General features: G+C 38.9%; 1 protein-coding gene and 1 pseudogene across 1 annotated transcript in view; both read left to right on the forward strand.

Moving 5' to 3' along the window:
* The first annotated feature begins 7105 nt into the window (after positions 1-7105).
* On the forward strand, positions 7106-8197 carry LOC145781703 (uncharacterized; annotated as a pseudogene).
* A 5250-nt stretch (positions 8198-13447) lies between these two features.
* LOC145781704 (aldo-keto reductase family 1 member B1-like) overlaps positions 13448-25111 on the forward strand; it is a 36434-nt gene continuing 24770 nt past the window's right edge. The window contains exons 1-2 of the mRNA XM_082593374.1: positions 13448-13516; positions 21036-21203. Coding sequence (XP_082449500.1) covers positions 13448-13516; positions 21036-21203 — 237 coding nt within the window. The remainder of the gene's footprint in view (positions 13517-21035; positions 21204-25111) is intronic.

Here is a 25111-nt window from a genome sequence, read left to right on the forward strand (position 1 = left end):
AATGAATACAGCATGGTCAGCATCTGCGATCTCAACGTCATACAGTGCACACGGATCATTTAGAATGTTTTTTCGCGAAAAGTGGCAGATCCAGGTGCGAAAGAGGCCGCTGCTCTCAGTAATGCATACGTGTCGTCCATAAAGCAGCATTTTAACTCCTTTATCTGCCTGTCAAGAATACAGTTCCACAGCGCCCTTAAATCCTCATTGCTCTTGACAGCCGACGATTTTCCCAGCGTTGTGGTGACAACAGACTTGTGAAACTTTGAAAGCAGCTTGCGTTCACTAGAAGCAACTGTAGCGCTTAAGAGTTTTTTCTCTGACGACACGCGCTTCGCTTCACTGGCGTCAAGGCGGATTCTGGAATATTCTAGCATTTAACAAATAGCCTACCGCGAGCTGCTGCTCTTGGAATTCAATCTAGCAATCAATTATTGTAAGATGCCTAAACCGCATTCCTTTTGTACGTCATCGACACGTTGATCTGCCGTTGTGTTGCGTAATATGGTCGTGTGTAGAGCTTGCAATGCTTGCGGCTGCGCCTTCCCAATCAACAATCCCAACCCTTCTTTAAGAAACGTAAACCATGATTCCACACACAGACTCTCAAAAGGTAGTTCTTAATTTCTGAAGTTAAGTGGTGGAATTGTTAGTCGTTTGGGTGCTTTCATTTTGGTGTTATTGGATTCTATTTGTAATCAAGTTAAAAGATTAAGTCAATAAACAATGCAGCTGTGAAGAACTCTACTTGCAATCAAGCACTGCTCAGTTGAAGATTAAGTCAAGAAACAAGGCAGCAGTGAAGACGACTTCGTGTCCTGGTTATTTCTCGCCAATTATTGCCCAGGAACGTCGCCGTCTTGCTGACGGCTGCATATGAGCGCGAATACTGACTAGCAGCGTCCGCTACACAACCACGTCCCAGTTAGTTATTTCATGTTTTACCATCAGTTGTTCTGTCAATTTGAGCACTTCACCAAAGTCAATCCTCGCGAAAAGTTCCATATGTAGCTAAGCGTTCAGTGTTTCATCCAGTGATATAGCCTATAGGCCTACAGTTTGTCCCACAAAGTGTTGAGCTCTGCAGGCCCTTGGTGGCAAAATCGCTGTTTTCAAAAAGTCACAAGCATGAAAATGAACTTTTTCGTTTGCATCTGCTGCAGGAGCTGCTCTGCTTCTATTTTCGCTTGTCCACTGGTTTCGGAAAATCCAGCCAGAGCCTCCAGCAATACATCAAGCAACTGCAATATCTTATGCACTTACCCTGATTTTGAACTCCACCTGGTGTCACATGAACGCTCCAGCTCCATAGTGCAGGTGCAAAGGTCAGTTGGGTTCACATTTTGACCTATCCTGTTCCTGTACAGTGTAGCCTACATTACTTACCACATATCCCTAAGGTTGCCAGAATTTTCCCCTCGAAATAGTAAACATTTTGAAAGCGCGCGACCGCACCCTCAAAGTTCTCAAACACATGCCAAAATACGCGCAACCGCACCCTCAAACACATGCCAAAATACGCGCAACCGCATCCTCTAACGCACGCCACGCGCCCAAATGTGTGCAACCACGCCCAAATATGCAAAGAATTAGCCTACAGTAGAATTCGCCTATAACGGCACCTCTAGGGGATTGCAAAAACTGACGTTATAGCCGAATTGACGTTATATAGACGAACTACCGCAAACTATTCCAAAACTGTTATTTGATTAAAGAAAGAGGTGTATAATTCAGTCAGGTTTACTGTGTACCACCAAACTGACAAAAGTCAGAAAATACAGTAAACAAAGAAATTGTTTAAAAAAAATAACCCACAGCGAAAGGTAGAGGAAATTTGCGCAATACAGCTCGTTACATACAGTAGTAGAGAAGATCATTATTTATTAGCAAAAAAGGCATTGATCTTTAGCTGTTTCGGTTTTGACACGAATTTCTCTACCACATAGCGTTCAGCTTTTGCTAAATAATGTAGGATTTGCTCGCTATCGTCGTGACTTCGGAAGCATCGGTCTAGTTGTCTGATTGACTTCAGGGCTTCAACTGGGGTTGAAACGGCTTCTACAGGATCGCCGCCATCACCATCATCATCGGCCTCCTCTTGTACGACATCTTCTGCGGCAGTTTGTACATGTATGTCATGCAAAATGTCGCTCTCTGTTACTGTTTCACGAGTTATGACGTTGCATCACTTCCGGAATACTCGGGGAAAAAAGTTAATTCAGTTAAGTTAATTAGTTTATGCAGTAGCCTACTGCACGTACAACTGTTGCTTTGAGTGGTTTAAAGGTCAGCTGTAGAGATGCTTTTTAAACGTGATAGTTTTTCACGCGGGAAAAAAGTTAATTCAGTTAATTAAAGTCCCTGCTGCGAACGACGTTGCAAAATAAAGGGAAGACATTTTGCACGCAGCAGCGCTAACTGGATTAAAAGACTGACCGTTCGTGGTGAAGGTGGTGGCTTAAAGTGACGTTATAAACGAACAAAAGACGTCTGGGGACCAATTAAGGGTGCTGTTACATGCGAATTGACGTTATAGGCGATGCTGCTGTAGCCGAACTACAATGTACGTTAAAGATAGGAATTCTGCCGGGACCGAGCGAAATGTGACGTAATAGGCGAATTGACGTTATAAACGAAGCAGTTATAGGCGAATTCTACTGTTTTGCATAATATGCAAAAATTGTTACAATACTATGTGTGATATTGTCTGACACAGCAATTTGGTTCATAAGTGATACCACAGATGAAAATTAATAAAATTTTACTTTCTTGATCTTTTTTAGCAAGTAACTTATAGTGCTCTACGAATCACAGGTTGAATCCAGGTAATGGGCTAGCGAGTATCTTGCAGTCAGTGTTGTAAGCGTCAATGAAATAAATTGACGGCGTCAGCGTTAGCACGAATTGCCTAAAAACTTTACGGCGTAAAGTACTGCGTAAGCTCTTAAAGAAATTGACGGGGTCAGCGCTAATTTCTAGCGCTTTTTTAGCCAGGGTCTCACAAAATGGAAGTATTCAACTTCTAACAAGTGCAGTTTCTTTCTGAAAAAAGTTAGTCCACTTTTCCAGCGATGATCTTGACTTATTAGCCACATCACACATGATTGAGTAGCTGGCCTACACTACATAAGCTAGTCTATAAACTAACAGTTAGCCTAAATGGCTAAACTTTTAAGCTGTTAGTTGCTCGGGCTAGTGGCTTTCAGTTTGTCAGCTACCTCAGGGGTGGGCAAAGTTGTTCAAGGAAAGAGCCGCTTGAGGATAAACCATAAAAACCAGCGAGCCGCAAAATCAGTTGACACAAAATAACATAACAGCAATAAAAACGCAAATTGTTTATCTATATCAGTTTTGTACTTGACTCGCTAATCTCTGAAAATTTGGACGATGAGTTAATGCTGTGCGAATTAATTCTTTCGATTGTTCATTTTGAAGTTAGGTAAAAGTACAGTGCCGTATATTCATAAAGCACAACTTGTGAAGTTATGAATGAACCTCAAAACTTCAGACTGCTAAGTGCTAGGCAGCGCCAGCACAGCACGTAAAAGTAAATCATACCTAGCCTAAAATTTCATATAATCATGCTGATAGGCTCAATAATACTGCTAATTTCTTTCTAGAACAGACTGAGTGCTCTGGTCAAACCAAATTGAAGTCATACGACAGATTAGATTTATAAATTCTTATAAAAATGAATAAGTAAGTTCTGGTGCTAGCCTACTTCTAAGCTTCAACTCATCGCTGCTTAGCGACTTCACTAAACTTCCAATTGTTGCTGACTGAAAGCAAAATGAGTCAGGAGAGGCACAATTTTGCTTTTGCAATGTCACAATTCCATTGTTTAACCATGGGTGGCTAGAGTAAAAGAGAGACTCCTTTTTGATTTTGCATTGATGATTTGTATTTGCAAACAAGTGCCTATTGGGTTCAAATTAGATTTTGAAGAAAGTGTACAGTATATAGGCCTAAGTCACAAATTTTAATTTTTAATAAGCAATTTTTACGCCCCTATTAATATGGTGCCCATGGGCCATGGCTCAAGCCATGCCTGCCATACCTTGGTTGACACTTACGCCACTGCTTGGTTGACATAGTAGGGGTTTTCCCCAAAGCACCGGACTCATGTGCTTTTAGTCTCTAAGCAGCAGAAGAGAGAGAGAAAACTTTTATTCTGTCTGTTGCAAGAATAGCACGGTACAATTATACACAAGATGAATAGAATAGCACCATAGCCATCTAGATACCACAACAGACAGGAGAAAGTGTATAGTTACAGGTTAATCCATGGCTATTGGCTAAAATATATTGACAGAATTATTGACAGAAATTAGTTGACAGAATTGTTAAGAACAGAAGAATAGTAAACATGTTCACTATCACTATTAGCAAAATAGTTTACAGTGAACATTTTCTTAAGATAATGATTTGTTTACTAAAATAGTGAACATCTGGCAACCCTACATATCCTATTGGCCAATGCATGCATGGGATTTAGCGCAATGAAGTAGAGATGCAGCGAACCCAAAATTTTTAACCGCACACCGCACCGCAACTGAATCATCTATCCGCACACCGCAATTTATCTGGAACTTTGACACTGCACCGCAGACTGCAAATTACAAAAATTTCAAAAAATATTTTAACGCGTTATTTTTTAGATAGGCAATTGTGGAAAAAAGCACCCATTGCATATACCTAACTGGTACGGTACCGTAACCTACCAGTAGCCTACAGTTGTGCACTAATTGACTAGGCTAACCAGATCATACTCTCTTATCAGCAATGCATCAAAGTTATAAGACATCATGCTTTTTCAAATAGAATGTTCCTGGAGCCAGTATCAGGACTTTTGAACACTTTTTGTAAGCAATAATGCAATTTTAATGTCAGTGGACAGTGGCTGTATGAACTACACATACAAGGGTAAAACTTATAGCCTGAACTCACTGGGCTAACTGTTATACAGTAGAACTCGGTTAATCCGGATTCGATTTGACCGGCGATTCCATCCGGATTAGGCGAAGGTCCGGATTAACCGATGACGGTGTTCCAGACAATTGTTCACCAAATCAAACGTCATATAAAAACCGTTCAGGTCTACTGAATCTTAGCGTATTACGTCATGGAATGTTTCCTAAAAAATGAGCCAATATTGCACCATCGTTCGTAAGACCTGATGAAATATTGCATCATCACCTTTGAACACCTGTTTGAATTGCTTGACAATGCCTTTCATCATTGCGTCACATAAACTGTCTACGTGCGTTTGAAATATTGAAATTTATTCTCTCATTCTTAAAATTGTTACTTAGAAGTTGGTCGCATATTTAACTGTTTTGCTTATTGCTTGAATAAGCTGGACAAAATTTCCGTCTTTTATCTAAGTAGTTTGTTGTAGTGACAAGTTTTAGTGGTGTACGGTGTTGCATCCCAATTTCGACAGCCAGGTGGCTAATTTTACAGAAATACAATTTTGAATAGACGGTTTCAAAAGAGTGTTTCTTTCGGTCATTACATACAGACGAACGGATCCGAGAATCTTATGTTACAATTTTCCCACGAAGAGATTATGGTTTACCGCTGTGACCAGACGGTTCTATCAAGCCTGACGTTACCTAGATAGAAGGGTATCGGTAAAAATCACCGAAATTGAACGCATTAGTGTGGTCATCTGCCAATTCCGTAACGCGCGATCACCATATTAGCAACCCAGTGATACAGTTCTTTTGAAATGCAGTATGCATGTAAAATGAATGTATTTGTAGACTCTGCGTCTAACGCAAGAACACACTGGCAAAAGTTACATCTTCAGACATGCGTGTCGGAATAATCTGTAGTCACTCAAAACTTTTGAAAACAGTTACCGAAGACGAGTTTCTATGGAAAACTTACAAAAAATCGGGCAAATCCGGATAAAGCGATAGAGAAAGCGCAACTTTTGTCCGGACTAGGCGATGATCCGAATTAAATAATCCGGATAATCCAAAGCTGTTTCTCAAGAAAAAGATTACAAATCATTTGTACTTCCAGTTTTATCCGGAATCGGCGAAGATCCGGATTAACCAAATCCGGATTAACCGAGTTCTACTGTAGTAACTAATGCGGTAGTTGCGCTAGGCCTATAGCTTGGGAGCTGAGCTTATCAGCTAGGCTATTAACCAAAAACACTCGTACAGCTTCCCTCACAACCCTGTCAACTGCAAGCCATTTGCATGGCTTTCCAGCTTAGGGTTTCCGAAGGAAAAAAAAACGGATCCGTGTTTCTAATTTAAATTTGAAGTTTCACAACTGATTTTCTTGAAAAGTTGAAAGTTTACGTTTATGAAAGTTTAATTTCGTGAAAGTTTACGCGGCAAGCGGCGCGGCTTTGTCATTTTAGCCTTTCACGCGGCGCTGCGCGGCACGCGGCAAAAAAGTCAAAAGCGGCCGCGTACGCGGCGCGGCTTGCATCACTACAATCAGGGCTGGATTTCAGCCGGAGCGGTCCGGAGCGCCGCTCCGGAAGCTCGGTCAAAAAATTGACTTCTCCGGAACGGCGCTCCGGAAGCTCAAATATTTTATACTCTTATTATGCTTTGCCCTGTTCAGTAAAAGTATATCCATAATTCTTGATAGTCAAAACACGTTAAATCGGGTATTCACTCTGATATCTTCGTACCAGTCTTGACGGAAGCGAACCTGTGAATGTATTTGTCTTGTTGAACTCGCTAGTCTTACGGCGAATGGCATCTTTGATTCCTTGAAGAACTGCCTAAAATCATATGGCATCTCTACAACATTTTTATCTTCTTGTTTGATTGGTGCTGTATGCAGGGCCGGATTAAGGCGGGGGCTGATGGGGCTGCAGCCCCAGGCCCACCAAAAAAATAGGCCCACCGATAACAACTTAGGCTACTAAGAGCAACTGACATGCTTATTATCAGGATCAAAACAATAAAGGACGAATATCATAGAACGAATGCTAACTGTGTAAAGCAGTGCTTCTTAACTCATTTGCCAACAATTAAGCCTTCGTCTGATACGGTACACATTGGGAGGCACACGATATGACGTTATACATGCGCTAAGAAAAAGTTATCAAGCAGTTCTTCAAGTCTTGAAAGCAATGTCTGATGACAATGACGAACAATCACAGACTAAAGAAACAGCCAAGGGGTTTATCTTGTTAATGGAAAAGCTTGAAACCGTTATTTCAATTGAGATATGGTCTTGCATAATGGAACGGTTTCATAAAACTAGTCGGGCGCTACAGGATAGCAAAATTACTTTGAATAAGGCAACAAATCTGCTTCAGGGTCTACATAACTTTGTTCAAACATTTAGATCCCAATGATCCCAATTTCAAGAACTCAAAGAAAAGGGTGGAGCAGGGCTACTCAACTGGCGAACCGCGGTCCGAATCCGGACCTTCTGGGGATTGATGGTGGACCTTGAGTTTTTGGAAGAATACCCTCTTTGCCACGTTTCAGGGCTTTTTCAAACATATTTCTACTGGGAGGAAGCAATTTCTACTGTGATTATCCTAGTTGCTAGGGGTCTTCGACTCCCAAACTCTCCAATACTTTCTCAGAAATCTAATTCGAGTTACATTTTACTTAAGAAAGTGGTTTGATAAAATAGTTTAGCTTTAGTGGTTGCGTGCGAAATAACTTGTTCACCGGACCGCTAAAAATATACAACTTGTCAAACTGGACCTTTGTTAAGATTAGTTGAGTAACCCTGGGGTAGAGTATTGAGTAGCTGTCATCATTATAGCCTATTGATTGAAGAAATTTCAAGAAGGAAGAGAAGAAAAGTATGCTTGGATAGCAAAGGTGGATCTGAAGACACATCACTTGATCCATCGAGCAGATTCAAAGTAAACTCATATTTGCCAGTCATTGACCAAATTATTTTGTGTATGAAATTCCGAATTGCAGCATACGATCGTCTTCAAATAAGATTTTCGTTTCTGGCGGAATTAAACACCATGTCTAACTGTAAAATTGAAGAGAGTGCTAAAACATTGCTTCACTAAATTATCCAGATGATCTAGATTCTAGAAGAATCACTGCCTGAAGAGATGATTCATTTTTCTGCACTGCTTAAACAACACCATTTTAACAGCGAATGCAGCAAAGAAACTCGAATGTTTAGATTCATCAATGAAAATGAGTTCATGTATGCATTTCCTAACGTATTTGTTGTAGGCTACTAAGAATGTATTTTTGTCTGATGATTTCTAATTGTTCAGGCGAGCGCTCATTTTCAGTGCTTAAAAGAGTAAAGAATCAACTGCGTTCATCCATGGGCCAGAAAAGGTTGCATTCCTTAGCTCTACTCTGCATTGAAAACAAAATTTTGGAAAAAATAGACATTGATGATGTTATTAACAGCTTTGCTTTGTCTAAATCCAGAAGACATGTCATTTGAATGAGTTTAAGTAAATACTGTACTTCGGGTATAATTTTTGTTCTTTCATTTTAATTGTGATTGGTACAATGAGGGGAATGAAATATAGGCCTCAGATTACCAATAGCCCCAGGTCCATGAAAACCTTAATTCGGCCCTGGCTGTATGTGATGGCGCGGCTGTGATGATAGGTCGCAAAAATGGTGTAGCAAAATGGCTTCGTGATTAATTTCCAGACATTGTGGTGTGGTATTGTGCAACTATAGATTGGAACTATCGGTTTGTCATGCTGTAAAATCAGTCAGTAATTTGAATCGATTTCGATCTTTTATGGACAAACTCTATAGCCTTTACCACGCTTCTCCTAACAATAGCAGGGAATTGGGTGAATGTGCAGCGGCTGTTGAAGTGCAGTTGTTGAAAATCGGAAGGGTAGGCCTACTGGACACACATTGGGTAGCCTCGAGTTTCCGCACAGTTATAGTGCCGTCTGCAATGATTTCCCAGCACTTTTCGAATTTTTCAAAATTTTTCAAAATTTTCAAAAATTTTTCAAATCTATAAACTATGATACTTACTTTAGCAACGTTTTAGGTACATCAAGTGTGTTGTTTCAAAGTCTTATAAAGACATATTTCTGAATTTCTTCTACGGCACCTAGCGCATTTGGAAAGTAAAAAACTAGCGCTCCGGAAGCTAATCTTCTGGAAATCCACCACTGACTACAATGAAGTGCTTTATTTTTCATGTCACGCTTCATTGGTTGGCAGCTGGAACGGTTTACGGCATTACGGCAATGCTCACGAAGCCAATGAAGCATAACTGGAAAACAATCACAATACGCAAAGGAACACACCACACGCCACTGAAATGTACGCACCAGGGTTGTCAGATTGGAATAATTGATTCCAGATCTGGAATCAAAACGAACTGTCTAGCAGGGAAAAAAAATGTCTGGAATCTGGAATAATTTTTAGAAGCAAATTGGGATTGTTTAGACAAGTCTAGATTGTTTCGGTAATTGTCTTTTTTTCATTGCATTTAGTAGCTGCAATGCGTGCGCGTAACTTTCTGCCTTAGTTCCGTCTCTTTGATTGAAACTGTGTTGCTGAATTGCACGCTCTCTGGCACGAAAGCCTGTCTGTGAGAAGTGTGACGCAACCTAGTTAGCTGACAGGACTTTCCGCTCACTGAACACTGGGTTGTATTTCCATGTATGTTAAGTTTACTTTTAATCTGTTATGTTTTTAGGTTGTTACAGAATGCAGTACCGTAGTCCGTAGTTACTGTTAAGTACCGGTACGATATTTATTGATTTTCATATTTTGTTGCATCGAAGCAGTTAGATAAGAAGTTCAAAAATCCAAGCGTATGTGAAGTTTATTGTAGGAAGAATATGACTCTACGCAGTGGCGTATCCTGGTGGGTTGAGCAAGGGATTGAAGGGAAGCAATAAAACTCGTGGGGGGTAAGAACGTTCCGAAGGCACGCGTTTTCTAAGGGGTCCGAGGGCATGCCCCCTGGAAAATTTTTGCAAAATTACACTCAAATAATGGATTATATGTAGTGCTTTCTGGAAACACTTTTAGGGTAGGCTAATATTTGTATGTACGTACGGTATGAAATTTTTTAGCAGATATACAGCGATTAACTTATTAAAGGTAGCTCTTACACAAACGGGCAAAAACTGGGCAAGGCTTCTCAGCAGGAGGCAACCCTACGTACATTTTTCAAGAATTCTAATGATATAAAGAAAAAACAGTTGCTCTTTCGCTTGCTGTGTTCATTAGGGTGTGTCGTGTGCCCCCAAAAATTTAAAAAATGGTTGAAAACAAAATTATTTTTTTTTGTGGGTGAGGCTTGACTAAAAAAGCAAAATTACAAAATTTCAAAAAATTTGGTCAAGGTTTAGGTGCTCCACATCCCAATTGCCTGTATCCCCTTGTTGGCTTGACAATAGGGTGGATTGAAAAAATTTTTTTTTTTAATTAAAAAAAAGGGGGGTCTAGACCACTGACAAATTGGCTAAAAACAATAACAAAACTGGTTTCAGGGAGTTGTACCACATATTGGCCGTTCTACCCCCCATTTTATGGGGGAATACCCCCAAAATTCTCAAATCGGATGTAACTTTGGAACTGCTGGTGCTAGGAACATGAGTTTGGTATCAAATGATGCAGAATCATAATGTTTTTATCTGCTCTATGAGGATTTTTTGCCTTAATTTCACTAGAAAAAAAGTTATGACAAAAAGCGTATATTTGACAATGTTTTGGACAAAACGGTAGCGCAGGCACAAGGTAATGGGTAAATGCACATGCTGTACTGCATATGTTGATGCAGGTCACAGATGACTTGGATACTTTTGCTTATTGCATTTGCAATAAATATACAGCATGGTATGCATAATATACGGTACACACACATGATGTAGAGAATACAAGGGTTAATCGAGAGCATGTAGGCAGTGGTCTAACGGTCCAGTAGTGTGACTGGAAATACAATATAGTGCTCGTGTCATGTACACACACAGTAGTAAGTAACAACTTTACTGCACGACCTGGGGGTTACTAACTGGACTGTTCAAAGTGTAGGTGCATAAAACAAATACTGTAATTAGTAGACATAATTGGTGATGGGTAGACTGTGATCTGCCATGAAATCATTGTCAAGGAAATACCAGCACACAGATTGATATACTCCATACTGCTGCATGTGCTAGACTACCTGTACTACATTGAGACTTTAGCAACCAGCACAAAAAGGTGAACTTGTCAATCTAGTGGGAATTCCTTCTTGCTGTTGAATTCTTTCATAAGTTGACGAGATCGCACCTTCTGACGAATCAGTCCATCCCTTCTTTCAAAACCTACAGCATATAAGCTTGCTTTAACAGTCACTAGCTTAACGTGACACTCCACTGCTTGGTTGTGGCAAGGATAATCCAGCCGCAGAGGTTCGTCGATGACATTGTCAAGCTGTTGATCTGCTAGCGATCTCATGATAGGTGGCTCAGACTTATGAACTGTGCCAAGCTTCACAAGTTGGTGGTATGATTTTGCTTTAGTATTAAGCTGTGGCAAAATAAATCTGCATATTGCAGGTGGCACGGCTGGTGAAATTTCCTTTCTCAGCTTTCGATTTTCATCTTCTGCTTTTTGTGAAGAGCCAACATGATTCTTGCTTTGCTTTTCCTGTGCTTGTGCACCTAAGGAATAGATTTGTTGGCCTGCTGCTCTTCTAACTTGGCAGTCTTCATCTCATCACCTAGCATTCCAACAATGACATTTTCAGAGTGAGCGAATGATGCATTGCATTCCAAAACCTTCTTGGAAATCTTTTACTTCTTGGTTTGGGAAGATTTCTTTGCAACATGTTGAAGAAGTTTTTTGACCCATCAGATAATGAATTGTGGTGTTTTATTTCAAAACAAGGTGGGAAGCAAACCTTGATGCAGTACTCAGACAAGTTCATGAAACTTTTGGAAGGGTTGATTGCATGAGTGTATTTACGAAGTAGCCTACAAGCAAGTGTAAGCCACCTTGAATGACATAATTTCCCGACTGACAAAAACTGCAAGTCTTCATCAACATTCAACATGCCCAAGCACAATGCAAGCATAATCCTTATATTACACTGGTAAACAAAAAAAGAATTATTTTTTGCTCCATGAACTTTGAAGACTGATTTAGAGTAATTTTGCGGTGCTGAATCCGAATCTAACCTCAGATCACGTCAGGTTTGTGAGATATGATAACAACAAATGGTTACTTTTGTCAAAAGTGGAAGATTTGGCATTGCGTTCACCACCAACATATGCAGTGCTATAACGAATGGTTAGTGTTAGACAGACCAAAACAGCCTAACTAAGGTTACTGTACAAGCATTGCCACAGGCCTACTTAATCCTTTGTGGTTTTATGCAAACCTTTGACGGGGGGGAGGGGGGAGGGAGGGTCAGTTATACTTTTAGCCTCCCTTTTAGATTGTTATTACTGCATGGTTAATAATGTTGCTTAGAAAACAAATTGGTATCAAAATTATATTTGGTGTATTTCAGCTACTTATGCACGACATGGCCTGGATTTCTGCATATAGCAAAATATGTATGTGCAATAAACGCAACATCAAATCTTCCACTTTTGACAAAAGTAACAATTTGCTGTCATCATATCACATACTTGACGTGATAGGATAAGTCTGAGGACAGATTCGGATTCAGCACCCCAAAATTACTCTAAAACAGTTTTCAAAGTTTATAGAGCAAAAATCGTGTAGACCAGTGTTATGTTAAAACAAGGTATTTATGGAGTATGGGGGTCGAATTTCCTGTATTTTTAACTGCAATGTGGAGCACCTAAACATTAATATTTTTTGCTGAAATTTCATATTATTGTTGTTTCAGTGAAACCTCACCATTGAAAAAAAATAATACAAAAAATATGAACATTGGGGCACACGACGCACCCTAGTGTTCATTTGTCCACATACATCGTTTACACTGCCAATCATTTGACAAACTTAATTTTTCAACAAGCACGCAGGCACAGACATAAAATTGGGGTGAACAAAGGCTACAAAACTTGATAAAAAATGTGCTGGCATCATCTTATCTTAGGGATATTTTCATTTCAACATGAAGATTCTCACCACTACTTATTGTAAGTTATATCATATTTACAATATACACTGCGTATTTAATGGTATTTTGTTTTAGACTTGAAATGAAATGTTTGGAATAAATTTAGAATAATTTAGAATCAAACTGGCATGCAATCTGGAAGGGAAGGCTACAACTAATCTGACAACCCTGGTACGCACTGTAATCATAATGACTCTTCTCTGCTGAAATGCAGTGGGCAAGTTTCTTATCTCTGCAAGCATGTGCAGTTTTCCACCAGCCCAGTCCTCAGGTGGATAGGTAATGATAAGTGCAAGATGATTTAAAAAGTAAGGTAAATGCATGGACATAATTGCTATTCATTTTATTGTAAGTTTTTATTTTTAAGCAGACTGATACATTTAGTGCATTGAATTAACAAATAAATCTCTGCATCATGTCTGCGCCAACTATAACATTTTACAGTGGACGCAAAATACCGGTTGTTGGACTCGGAACATGGCAGGTACGCTTCAACACTTAATTGTGTTTTATCGAATAGGCGGAGCTGGTGTACAAGCCCCCCCCCCCCCCCTGGTAAATCACCTAGACAGGAATTGACCAAAACATGTGGATTGAAGTGTGTGAACAGAAAACCAAACTGGGCGGGGGACTTGTACACCAGCTCCGAATAGGCTTATGCAGCACTGTCACTACTCCACGGTTTTCTGTCATTTGTACTGCAAAGTGTAGAAACTAATTTAATATTATTTTGTGCACACAAGAAGTGAATTTGATTGATAACAAGTTGGAACCATGCTAATGTCATTGTCAGAGGAACCAAGGTTTGGTGAATTATGCTACACTCTGCTAATGTTTCATGTTTATTGCACATGTGTTTCATAGTAACCTGCTTTTTTTGTAGGCTGTGGCTATATTTACACTATATAGTGTAATAATAGCCTCAATAGTGTTGCCAGGTAAGGAATTCTGCCCTAATTGGAGAAAGGTTTAAAGCTGTTGAAAACAAAAACTTGTATTTTGGAATTTTTTTTTAGTCCTGGGAAGGTCAAAACCCTAATCTTATTCCTAACTCTAAACCTCACCTCAACCCTTCCTAACTTTAATCCTAACTGGCAACATCTGATTGTGGAAAAATAGCCACTTCCTTTTGGAGCTCTTTCACAAGATGCCCTGTTGGCAGTGCTTCCACTTCTGACAATTGATAAATCCTCTTCAATTTCCTTTTTTGTCCTGAAAAATCCTTTTTTCCTCAGTCGGAAATCTTTCAAAATTTCCTTCATAGGCGAGGTTATTTTTAACGTTATTTAGGTTAAAAAAGGTGCTAATACAACTTTAAAGTTATTATAATATACAGTAATCTCAGTTAAAGCTATTTTAATCTCGACTTTATTCAGTAGCACCGGTATGTCGAAGCAACGTTGTTTTATTAGAACAGTAGGCTGCACAAAAGCAGCCCATATTTTACAATAACATGGTTTACTTCCTTTGTTCACTGTCCAGCTAAAAAACTGCTTGTCAGTTAGTCGGTTCTGGGACATTTACCACCTGGAGTCCTGGACATCATTTACCAATTACCACTCTCATCTTTCCTACCTGGACTCCTAACCTATCCCTAATAGCAAAAATGTACAGGTGGTAAATGTCCAGTTTCAACGAATTATCCATCCATTAACAAATTTATTTTTGTGTTTAGTTTAGTTTTCCTTGATGCGCTAATCCGCTAACTTAACACTATTGGCTAGGCTATCTCTTTTTTCTCCTTGTCAGTAACGCCTTCACAATCATTTGAGTGACGAAAAACTCCAGGATACTAGGCCTATTCATGATACTGACTCAGTCTGACTGTGTACACTATCTATAGGCTACATGTTGTATACATACTACATAGCCTCTATTATTATGACACCATCAGTTAGCATAGGCAAAAACTAACTTTTCTAAACATATCACTAGCACTAAAGATATCACTAGCCTAAGCTTATCATACCTAACTGTACGTCGAACCTCAGTGAACTTTATCATTGCTACTCAACTTCAACTGTAAATCAACGGATTACCTAATTTTAACTCAAAGAATTGAGAACTAACTCTCTCACTACAGTCTGCAATCACGTCCAATTCCCAAAGTGGCGATAAAAGAAATCAAGCGATAGAAAAGCGAGGATGGGACAGGGAGTAAGAGGGGTTCCGGATGGCGAGTGACGATGGAAACCAGCTGATCATCGTTATTCCAGTCGTTTTTAGAACTTTTGAAAGGAAATATGAATAAAATTTTCTTTAAAATTGCTAAAAAGAACAAATCCCTTTTTAAGACAAAATTTCCTTGTAAAATTGTTAAAAATCCCTAAAAAATCCTTTTTTTCTTCAAATCCCTTTTTTATCCTTCGAAGCGTTGAAAAATCCCGATTTCGGGATAAAATCCTTCAAAGTGGAAGCACTGCCTGTTGGTCAATCGGACAAAATGATGACGTCATAATACGTCACACACGTTGTTACGGACTATTATGAAGGAGGAAGTGCGAGGGTGCAAATGCACTGAAACACACCGGAAGGAAATTGTCTCCCATTTATTGATTTGTTGTTCAATTTCAACAAATTTGCTATCGTTGGAAAGCACAAGCATAGATCTAACCAACTAAGTTAACACCAAGTCCCAACATACTACTAGCTCCATCTAGTGGCCACCTAAACTTGACCAAATGCAAACCATCACCAAAACTTCATTTTAAATGATAAACAATTTAAATCAAATCCAATTAAAAGAACATGTTACTGTTTATTGAAGTGCTAACTTTCATTTTTATATCTTATTTAATATATGAGCAATCGTTGTTCGAAGACAGCCCCCAAACGAAGCTTTTGTCCAATGCATTTCAATGGCGAATCGATCGCCTTTCAGTATTCGCCCTGTGTGAGCACGATAATTAATTGTCTCCCATTTATTCATTTCTTTCTCAATTTCAACAGATTTGCTATCGTTGGAAAGCACAAGCATAGATCTAACCAACTAAGTTAATACCAAGTCCCAAAATACTACTAGCTCCATCCATCTAGTGGCCACCTAAACTTGACCAAATGCAAACCATCACCAAAACTTCATTTTAAATGATAAACAATCTAAATCAAATCCAATTAAAAGAACATGTTACTGTTTATTGAAGTGCTAACTTTCATTTTTATATCTTATTTAATATATGAGCAATCGTTGTTCGAAGACAGCCCCCCAACGAAGCTTTTGCCCAATGCACTTCAATGGCGAATCGATCGTCTTTCAGTATTCGCCATGTGTGATCACGATAATTAATTGTCTCCCATTTATTCATTTCTTGCTTAATTTCAACAGATTTGCTATTGTTGAAAAGCACAAGCATAGATCTAACCAACTAAGTTAATACCAAGTCCCAAAATACTACTAGCTCCATCTGGTGGCCAGCCAAACTTGACCAAATTCAAACCACTATCAAAAGTTCAATTGCAATGATAAACAATCTAAATTAAATCCAATTAAAAGAACACTGTGTATTGACGTACTAACTTTCATTTTTATATCTTATTTAATATATGAGCAATCGTTGTTCGAAGACAGCCCCCCAACGAAGCTTTTGCCCAATGTATTTCAATGGCGAATCGATCGTCTTTCAGTATTCGCCCTGTGTGATCACGATGATTAATTGTCTCCCATTTATTCATTTCTTTCTCAATTTCAACAGATTTGCTATCGCTTTTGTTTTGTTTTATTATTATCTTTTATCCTGCATTGCGGGAAAGCGGACTTGAGCGCTATGCATCTCTGTACGCCTTCCGACGTACACCTGACCCACGCTGCAGCCGATGGCAATGTCTGTTTCCGGTTGTCTACTCTACTTATGATTTAAATTTGGTACTACCCATTACTCGAAATCAATCATTGGGTAGAGGCAATTACCGTATCGTAAAGTTTCTTGCCCAGAGAAACAACAGCAAGTGCGGGTGGCTGGAGTCGAACATGCAGGCTCTCGACTGCGAGCCCAACGCGCTAACCACTCGGCCACTGCTGCCGGCCATCGTTGAAAAGCACTCGGCCATCGTTGATCGTCGGCCATCGTTGAAAAGCACAAGCATAGATCTAACCAACTAAGTTAATACCAAGTCCCAAAATACTACTATCTCCATCTAGTGCAAGGCTTCCCGATTCGTTTATCACCTCACACCCCATGGGATTGATGAAGCCAATCTCGCACTCCCTGTTTTGAAGCGGAGTGGTTCTGACAAAAAAATTCAAAATACGTACGAAAACAACGCAGAAAAGCAGCTCACCGGCCTTTATATAGCTAACGAATAGGAAAAAGGACAGCCTTCAACAACGCAATCACACAAAATGCAAAAGCGAATAAATACAGAAATAAGACAAACTGAGAACATAATGGCGTTAATCAAGATCTTTGACTTTTCTACTTCTTTTTCTTTGCAATTATCTGTTCAACTAGTAGCTGACACTTTCCTTTTCGTAAGTCAATCCACAGTCTACAAGAAACATTTCATTCTCGCTTAAAACGCGTTCTTTCCCAATGTGTATGATAAGAAATTGCCAACAATGAGAAAACAATTGTCAACAAAGAGCAACAATTGCAAATAAGGAGCAAATTGCTAACACAATATTATCGCATTATCCCGCCACCAATCACGTGACATTCGGACCACAGCCTTTTTGTTATCAGCAAGTTGTCGGGTGATATTTTCTTGTTGTTGTGCATTGTGTTGTTTAGGCTAACGTAAAATGCTCTGAGAGATAATCACCACCTCCCTCGTTAAACAAAATCCATCTCTATATTATACGGTATAGCTCTTCTTCTCGGTAGATTCTCGTACCCCCAGCAACAGCTACTTGCACTCCCAGGGGGTGCGAGCACCCCCAATCGGGAAGCCCTGATCTAGTGTCAATTAATCAATTATACTGATTACGGGAGGCATCTAATTAGTGGCAATTAATTAATTATACTAATCACGGGAGACAATTAATTATCGTGATCACGCAGGGCGAATACTGAAAGACGATCGATTTGCCATTGAAATGCATTGGGCAAAAGCTTCGTGGGGGGCTGTCTTCGAACAACGATTGCGCATATATTAAATAAGATATAAAAATGAAAGTTAGCACTTCAATAAAAAGTAACATGTTCTTTTAATTGGATTTGATTTAGATTGTTTATCATTTAAAATGAAGTTTTGGTGATGGTTTGCATTTGGTCAAGTTTAGGTGGCCACTAGATGGAGCTAGTAGTATTTTGGGACTTGGTATTAACTTAGTTGGTTAGATCTATGCTTGTGCTTTCCAACGATAGCAAATTTGTTGAAATTGAACAACAAAATGGAAATCTGGTTTGATCATGTGCCTATTAGCTCGGGCTAAAATGAGTTGCTGCAATGATGCTCTTTTTAATATGGAAACAGAGAAATTAAAACAAATGTTCTATAATAATGGTTATCCAAAATTGTACTTTGAAAAAAATATTGAATCACTTTATCTCTGAGAATTCCAACCAAAAAGAAAAGGCTGAAAATGAGTTAAACGTGAAGCATTGCTTGTCCATTCCGTTTGTGGGAAAAGAATCCAAAACGTTTGCTCGTAAAATCGGACAGTTTATGAAAAATAAATTTGATGTGGACGTTTTTCTTATTTATAAAACATTTAAAATTAGTTCGTATTTTCAACTAAAGTCCCAGACGCCTTCGTCTCTCTGCTCAAATGTCGTATACAGTTTTACATGCCCGTGTGATTCGGCATTGACGTACATCGGTATGTCCACCAGACATTTGACCACGAGAGTACGGGAGCATCTGAACTTTAGAGACTTAAAGAAAAGTGCCATCAAAGACCATATTATGGATTGTTCTTTTTGCACAGATCGAAAATTCTCTACTGACTCATTTAAAATTTTACGCAAAGGCAAATCCCAATTTGACACAAAAATTCAGGAAGCGCTGTTAATCAAACGCTACAACCCAAATTTAAACAAACAATTATTTGCGGGAGGCGCCTCCATTCTGCTCAACATTTACTAGTGTATCACATTCCCCGTGGTGCAGATTCATTTGCAACTTAGTCATGCAGTTGCCTTTTCTTAATGTAATTTGCTTTTCGTCTGTCTGTACAGATTTTCCACTCTATTGCTTTTAATCGTTGGGTGTTTCTCAATGCTTTTAGTTAGTTGTTTAGTTAGTTAGTTACTGTAGTTACTGTCAAGAAGTGAAATTTATTGTATAGTTTATAAATATTTGCAGATTCCTGATGAGGGCTTAAGTTAAGCCGAAAACGTTTGAATGTTGAACTATTTGTAAATATGTAATATACTGTTGTAATGCTCAACCCTGTGTTATTGTTGTGTCTTGCCTGTCTTTGATATAGAAAATCAATAAACGGGAGACAATTTCCTTCCGGTGTGTTTCAGTGCATTTCCACCCTCGCACTTCCTCCTTCATGATAGTCCGTAACATCGTGTGTGACGTATTATGACGTCATCATTTTGTCCGATTGACCAACAGGGCGTCTTGTGAAAGAGCACCTTCCTTTTTTGTATGTATGAATAAGAATGCACCTTTTGTGCATCTCATTGGATAAACAGTTCCACTTCACAGTCCTTTCCAATACCAACACCTCACCTGGAGCAGAACTACCCCGGAAGGAATGGGTGAAGCTCAATCGCCTGCGGACTGGAGTGGGCCGTTTCAGCAGCAACATGTTCCAGTGGGGCCTCGCCGATTCACCATCTTGTGCGTGTGGCTCAGATTTTCAAACTGCACACCACATTATCTATCAATGTCCTGTATACCGATCACAAGATAGACATGTGGACCTAACAACGTTCAATGAATACACAATCCATTGGCTGCTGCGCCTGGATGTAACAACGTGATCTGTGGCGGCCTCAAACGCAAGAAGAAGAACAGTTACATCCAATCAACATAAGTTGAAATTCTGCTGTGTGTAAATTATATTATTTCCCCATGACAAAAAGTAACACGAGTATCCTTCCTCCCAGTTATACAATGAATGGTGTGATGTTTTTATAAAACTATTAAGTTTGCACACTTGGTTGATGTACTACGATTTGTGTATTCACAAGAAGTTCGCGATGAAGGTTTTAAACCAACTAGCACCATAAAAAAGATGACAAAAAGATATGAACATTATATGTCTGAGGTGTGATTGGCATACAACCTGAAGACCTGAAAATTTTATATAAAACTGTCTTGTATATGTGCAACCATTTTTTTCGAGATCTCTGAAAGTCATACTTAATCACACTTAAACAATTACTCTTTTTTTATAGATATTTTCATACGCATAAGCATGTATTAATTTGTTGTTGTGTGTATTAAATAAGCAATAGCGCATTTTATGTTTGCTGTTTTAATCCCAAAGTGCGTCCAAACAACACTGTCATTCTAACAGAATAATTCTGTGCGACCCCCCTAATAAAACAATTAGTAAATAATGCAATGACCGGAAAAACACGATGACCTGGATAAAAGCACTTCTTGACAAAATTATTTTCATACCACTTAAACTTTAGAATGCCATTTTGTAAGAAGCAGAGTTTTTCTAGAAACGTACTTTGAAAACCAAAAAACAAGTCACATACGGTAGTTAGCGTAGAATGATAAAACTTACACTAGTTGTGATAACATTATTGATAAATAAACTGCTAAATTTTTTCAATTGCAAAATATTTACAAATCTGTACAGTTAGCCTAAGCAATTAAGTCGATGGTTGCAATACGCACATAGATCTTATCACTAGATGAAATTACTGCTGCATATTTTTCAAACCTTTTGTCTTTAGTAACCGATGTAGGCCTATTGTTCCTGCACTGCACTGCACTGTACAGTACAAGCTGGTGACAGCTGTTGTAATTTCATGACATACCGTAAGCGGCAAGACTGTAAAAATTGTGCAATGTGATATACAATACATCCTCTGAAGAGTTTATGAAGCGAAAGTAAGTTTTTAAATAATTTTTTGTACATGTTGTGTGTTCAGTCAAAACCTGGTGAAGCCCAGGCAGCTGTTGAAGAAGCTATTTCGTGTGGATATCGTCATGTTGATGGTGCTACATTATACGGAAATCAGGAAGAAGTTGGGAATGGCATCCAAAGTAAAATCAATGATAAAACAGTTAAAAGGGAAGATCTGTTTATTACTGACAAGGTATTATTAGGTGGGTAATGTTAAAACCCCCCAAAATTATGCCACTGGGTGTAAAAAAACATATTATGAAAAAAAATTGGATTTCCCCTCCAAGGACTCCCCGCTACTGGGGGGTTTTATGAGCTATTGTCAAAATATTTGGATTTGATACCTAAAATGTGAACCGGTCATAGAAGGCTGGGACCAGTCTCAAAAGTTTCGTTTTGAAAAGTTAAGATAGGAATATAACATTTTCAGAAGTAATAAAAGTAATTTGCGTTCTTCTGGTGACTATTTACTAGGTTACCTCCTGATCCTAGGTTACCTGGTGATCAGGAGGTAACCTAGTAAATAGTCACCAGAAGAACGCAAATTACTTTTATTATAAAATGCCTGGTGAACAGTCTCTCTCTGTTATTATTTTCAGAAGTGTTAGGTGTATGGACAAGCCCATTTTGGTCCGAAACGGCCTATCTCAGTACTGGGGGTACCGTACTGAGATTTTTTTAATTTTAACATACCCCCCTAGTATTATCTTGTGTGTACGAATGACTTTTTTCATATTTTAAAAAATTAGTACCGGTACTGGTAATTGTTTGGATATCACTACAAACATGAGTTATTCGTGTGTGGTATTTTTTAACTTGTGTTCTGAGGACTAGGTGTAAATAACCTCTCTGGAAAACATCCCACTCAGACAAAAAAACTACCCTGGTAATTTCCCTTGGAAAGCCATTGTACTTCGATGTGGAGTAGTATGCGCTCAAAAGCTTCATCATTCTTATTGCACAATCGTTAGAATAAGCGTGTATTCAGAGCGTGCACTATAATTTCATTCACTGTTTTGATGACAGTCTTCAAAGATAGATTAAGGCGAACACTTGATCATAATACTCTCGGATTGTAAAATCGAATTTGCGTAATCACAGTGCTTCAAAGTAAGTCATGCGTTACGACCAACAAACTTGTAAGGCTAAGGCACTGCAAAGCAACGTTGCCAACATAATTGCCACAAACTCTTATAGTCACCTTCTTCTTTTGTATTTCTTTGAAGCGAAACATGACAAAAGAATGGTTTGTAATCCTTTCCTTGCAACTGCCCCGATTTATTGTCAGCGCCTCCAATCGCCCACTTTATAGCCAGCGCCCCCGGGGGGCGCTGGCACCCACTTTGGGAACCACTGATTTAGTGGGTGTGGGTATATTTTTCCACTTTGATATTTACCAGGATGGGTTTCTTCCGGTGGGATGTTTATTAGAGTGGATATTTTCTGGAGCAATTTTTACCTGGTACTGTTATGAATCAAATGTTCGATGTTCCCCTTCTACAACTACACAGTATTTCCAGCTAGACAAAAATTTCAAGCAGTTTGAGATGGTCATTAAAACCAACTGCAGTTGCCAGGGTTGTTTGATTTGAATCAAACAATAAAAAAATAAGTCAAAAAATGTTTTTTTAAGCATATGAAGGCAAAAGATGTGCTAAAACTGGGCCTTTTAAGTCATACGTATTTCAGAAAGATGTGCTATTTTGTTAAAAAAATAAAATAAAGTAAACTTACAGTAGCCTATTGTTCGAATTAATTGAAACTTGGATGCTTTTGCTAACTAGGAATGTTTCTGCTAACTTGAAACTGGGAAAGGTGTTCTGGGGAAGTTTTAGCCACAGCGGTATTGGATCACTGTTTCTGGTGGAAGGAATGACGATTTCTGAACGATATATCGATGTGATCACAAAAAATGTTATCCCAGACCTGCAAAGAGCATTTCCAGAAAGTGAGGGCATTTTTCAGCAGGACCTCACACCATGCAATTCTTCTAAAAAATAACATTAATTTTTTGAAGAAAAACAAGATTACCGTGTTAGATTGGCCTAGCAATTCTCCGGATTTAAATCCTATCGAAAATTTGTGGAGCATAATCAAGGCACGACTACGCCAGAAGGACTGCACCACCATAAGAAAGATGGAGGCCATCATTCAGGTGTGGTTTAGGGTCCCAAAAATTGTAGAAAACTGCAAAAAACTAATCAAATCCATGCCAAACCGTGTTTGTGCAATATTGAAAGAAGCTGTAGGCCACATTAGGTATTAAACTATACACACCTGGTAAATTATCGCAATAAACCAAATATACACAAATTCAGCCTGTTTTCTTGACAGTTTCAATTAATTCGAACTAGTATACTGCGTCACTAAAATACCCCCCCCCCCCCATAGCATCTTTTCACAAATTGGGACTAGGTGGGCAAATTTAAAAAAAAGGACACTTTTAGCGCGAGAGTTATGTTAAAAAGGGCACTTTTCGCACGTAAATGATGGGAAAAAGGGCATTTTTTTCCCGAGCGTAAAACATTTAAGCTTAAAAATGTAGATTTCTCAGGCAAATTGTGGGTGAAAAGGGATATTATAACTAGACTAAACTTTTGAGGCCCATAATTGATTCCTATATTCATCCCCGCCCACAATATTTTGTAAATAATAATGTAATGAAATTTGATCTAGCAACATTTAGTTGCAGAGGTCTCTTGTACTAAAGTACAAAGAAACAACTATGATAATAGCCTATATGAAGCACAATTACTAAGATATTATAATGAGTTGAATCTTTGCAGAATTAGATGATTCTAAACTAAAGAGCTGGTATTTTATTTTGATGAAAATCAGGAAACAAATTTCGGTAGCCTAATTCAGACATTTAGAATCTCACACAAAATTTGAGCTACTCACAACACAAATTGATAATTAATCTGCTAGAATGGAACATTAAGGATATTATAAGTATAGGGCGGCTAGGCCTAAGGTCAAAGGTAGGCTCATAAGTTCTAAATCAGTGGTTCCCAACCTGGGGGTAAATTACCCCTGAGGGGTAATTTGCTTATTTTTGGGGGTAACGAGACCTGATGTAGAAACAATGAAGCAAGTGAAGGTTGTGAACTTTATAAAAGCGAAGGAATTGAACAGCCGTCTTTTCAAGGAACTGTGCAAGAAAATGGGAGAAAGATACGAAGCATTACTGTACCATACAGAAGTAGGCTACAATGGCTGTCTCGTTGCAAAGTGATAACCCGCCTGGCCGAACTGCGTGAGGTTGTCCATATTTTTCTGATAGAAAAGAAGTCCAACTTGGCTGAATATTTCCCTAACCAACAGTGGATTTCCCAGCTGTGCTACCTGGCTGATATCTTTGGTGAATTGAACAAAGACAATTTTTTAATTCAAGGCAAGAATGTAACTGTGATCGACACCAAAGTAGTCGTCGCTGCATTTATCGCGAAGGTTAAATTGTGGAACAACCAAGTTGGAAGAGGCACAGTTATAGTGCAGTTTCAGACGCTTGACATGTAGCCTACTTCGAAGGCTATGGACTTGAGTTGACAGCGGCGTTAAAGGAGGACATAGCCAGGGGCGCCGGAACGATTTTTGACTGGGGGGGCAAGATTACAAAAAAAGGGCACTTTTGTTTACTAAAAGGCCAATTTTTTTTCAAGTTTTAAGGTAAAATATAGCGATAATGATAATCCGGTATACAAAGAAGGGCACCATGCTATGTTATAATGATATAACCTACTGTCAAGCCTTAAAGCAGCCTGCGGCCATGGCCGCTAAGTTGTGCTTGAATGAACGGTCGGTGCTACCTCCTAGTCCTCAATCGGCCAAGTTTGGCCGCCGGTCTCTTCTAGCCAATTATTTAATTTCGCAATAGAATGATCGTAGATTAACAGTCGAAAATATGTAGTATCAAAGAGTGACGCAAAATTAGGTCAGCGCGTCATAATCGCCACTGTTTCATTGTGCGGGGAATATTTGTTATTGATGGAATATATCCATCTGCGATCACCAGCGCTGTAAGTCTTGTTTGTAATTCCCAACGTTTATTTTAACAAAGTCTTAATCCGAAGTGCTAATTTACATCGGTTGGCAATATTG

The sequence above is a fragment of the Aplidium turbinatum genome, chromosome 13 (assembly GCF_918807975.1).
Source record: "Aplidium turbinatum chromosome 13, kaAplTurb1.1, whole genome shotgun sequence".
In the NCBI taxonomy this organism is placed as follows: domain Eukaryota; kingdom Metazoa; phylum Chordata; class Ascidiacea; order Aplousobranchia; family Polyclinidae; genus Aplidium; species Aplidium turbinatum.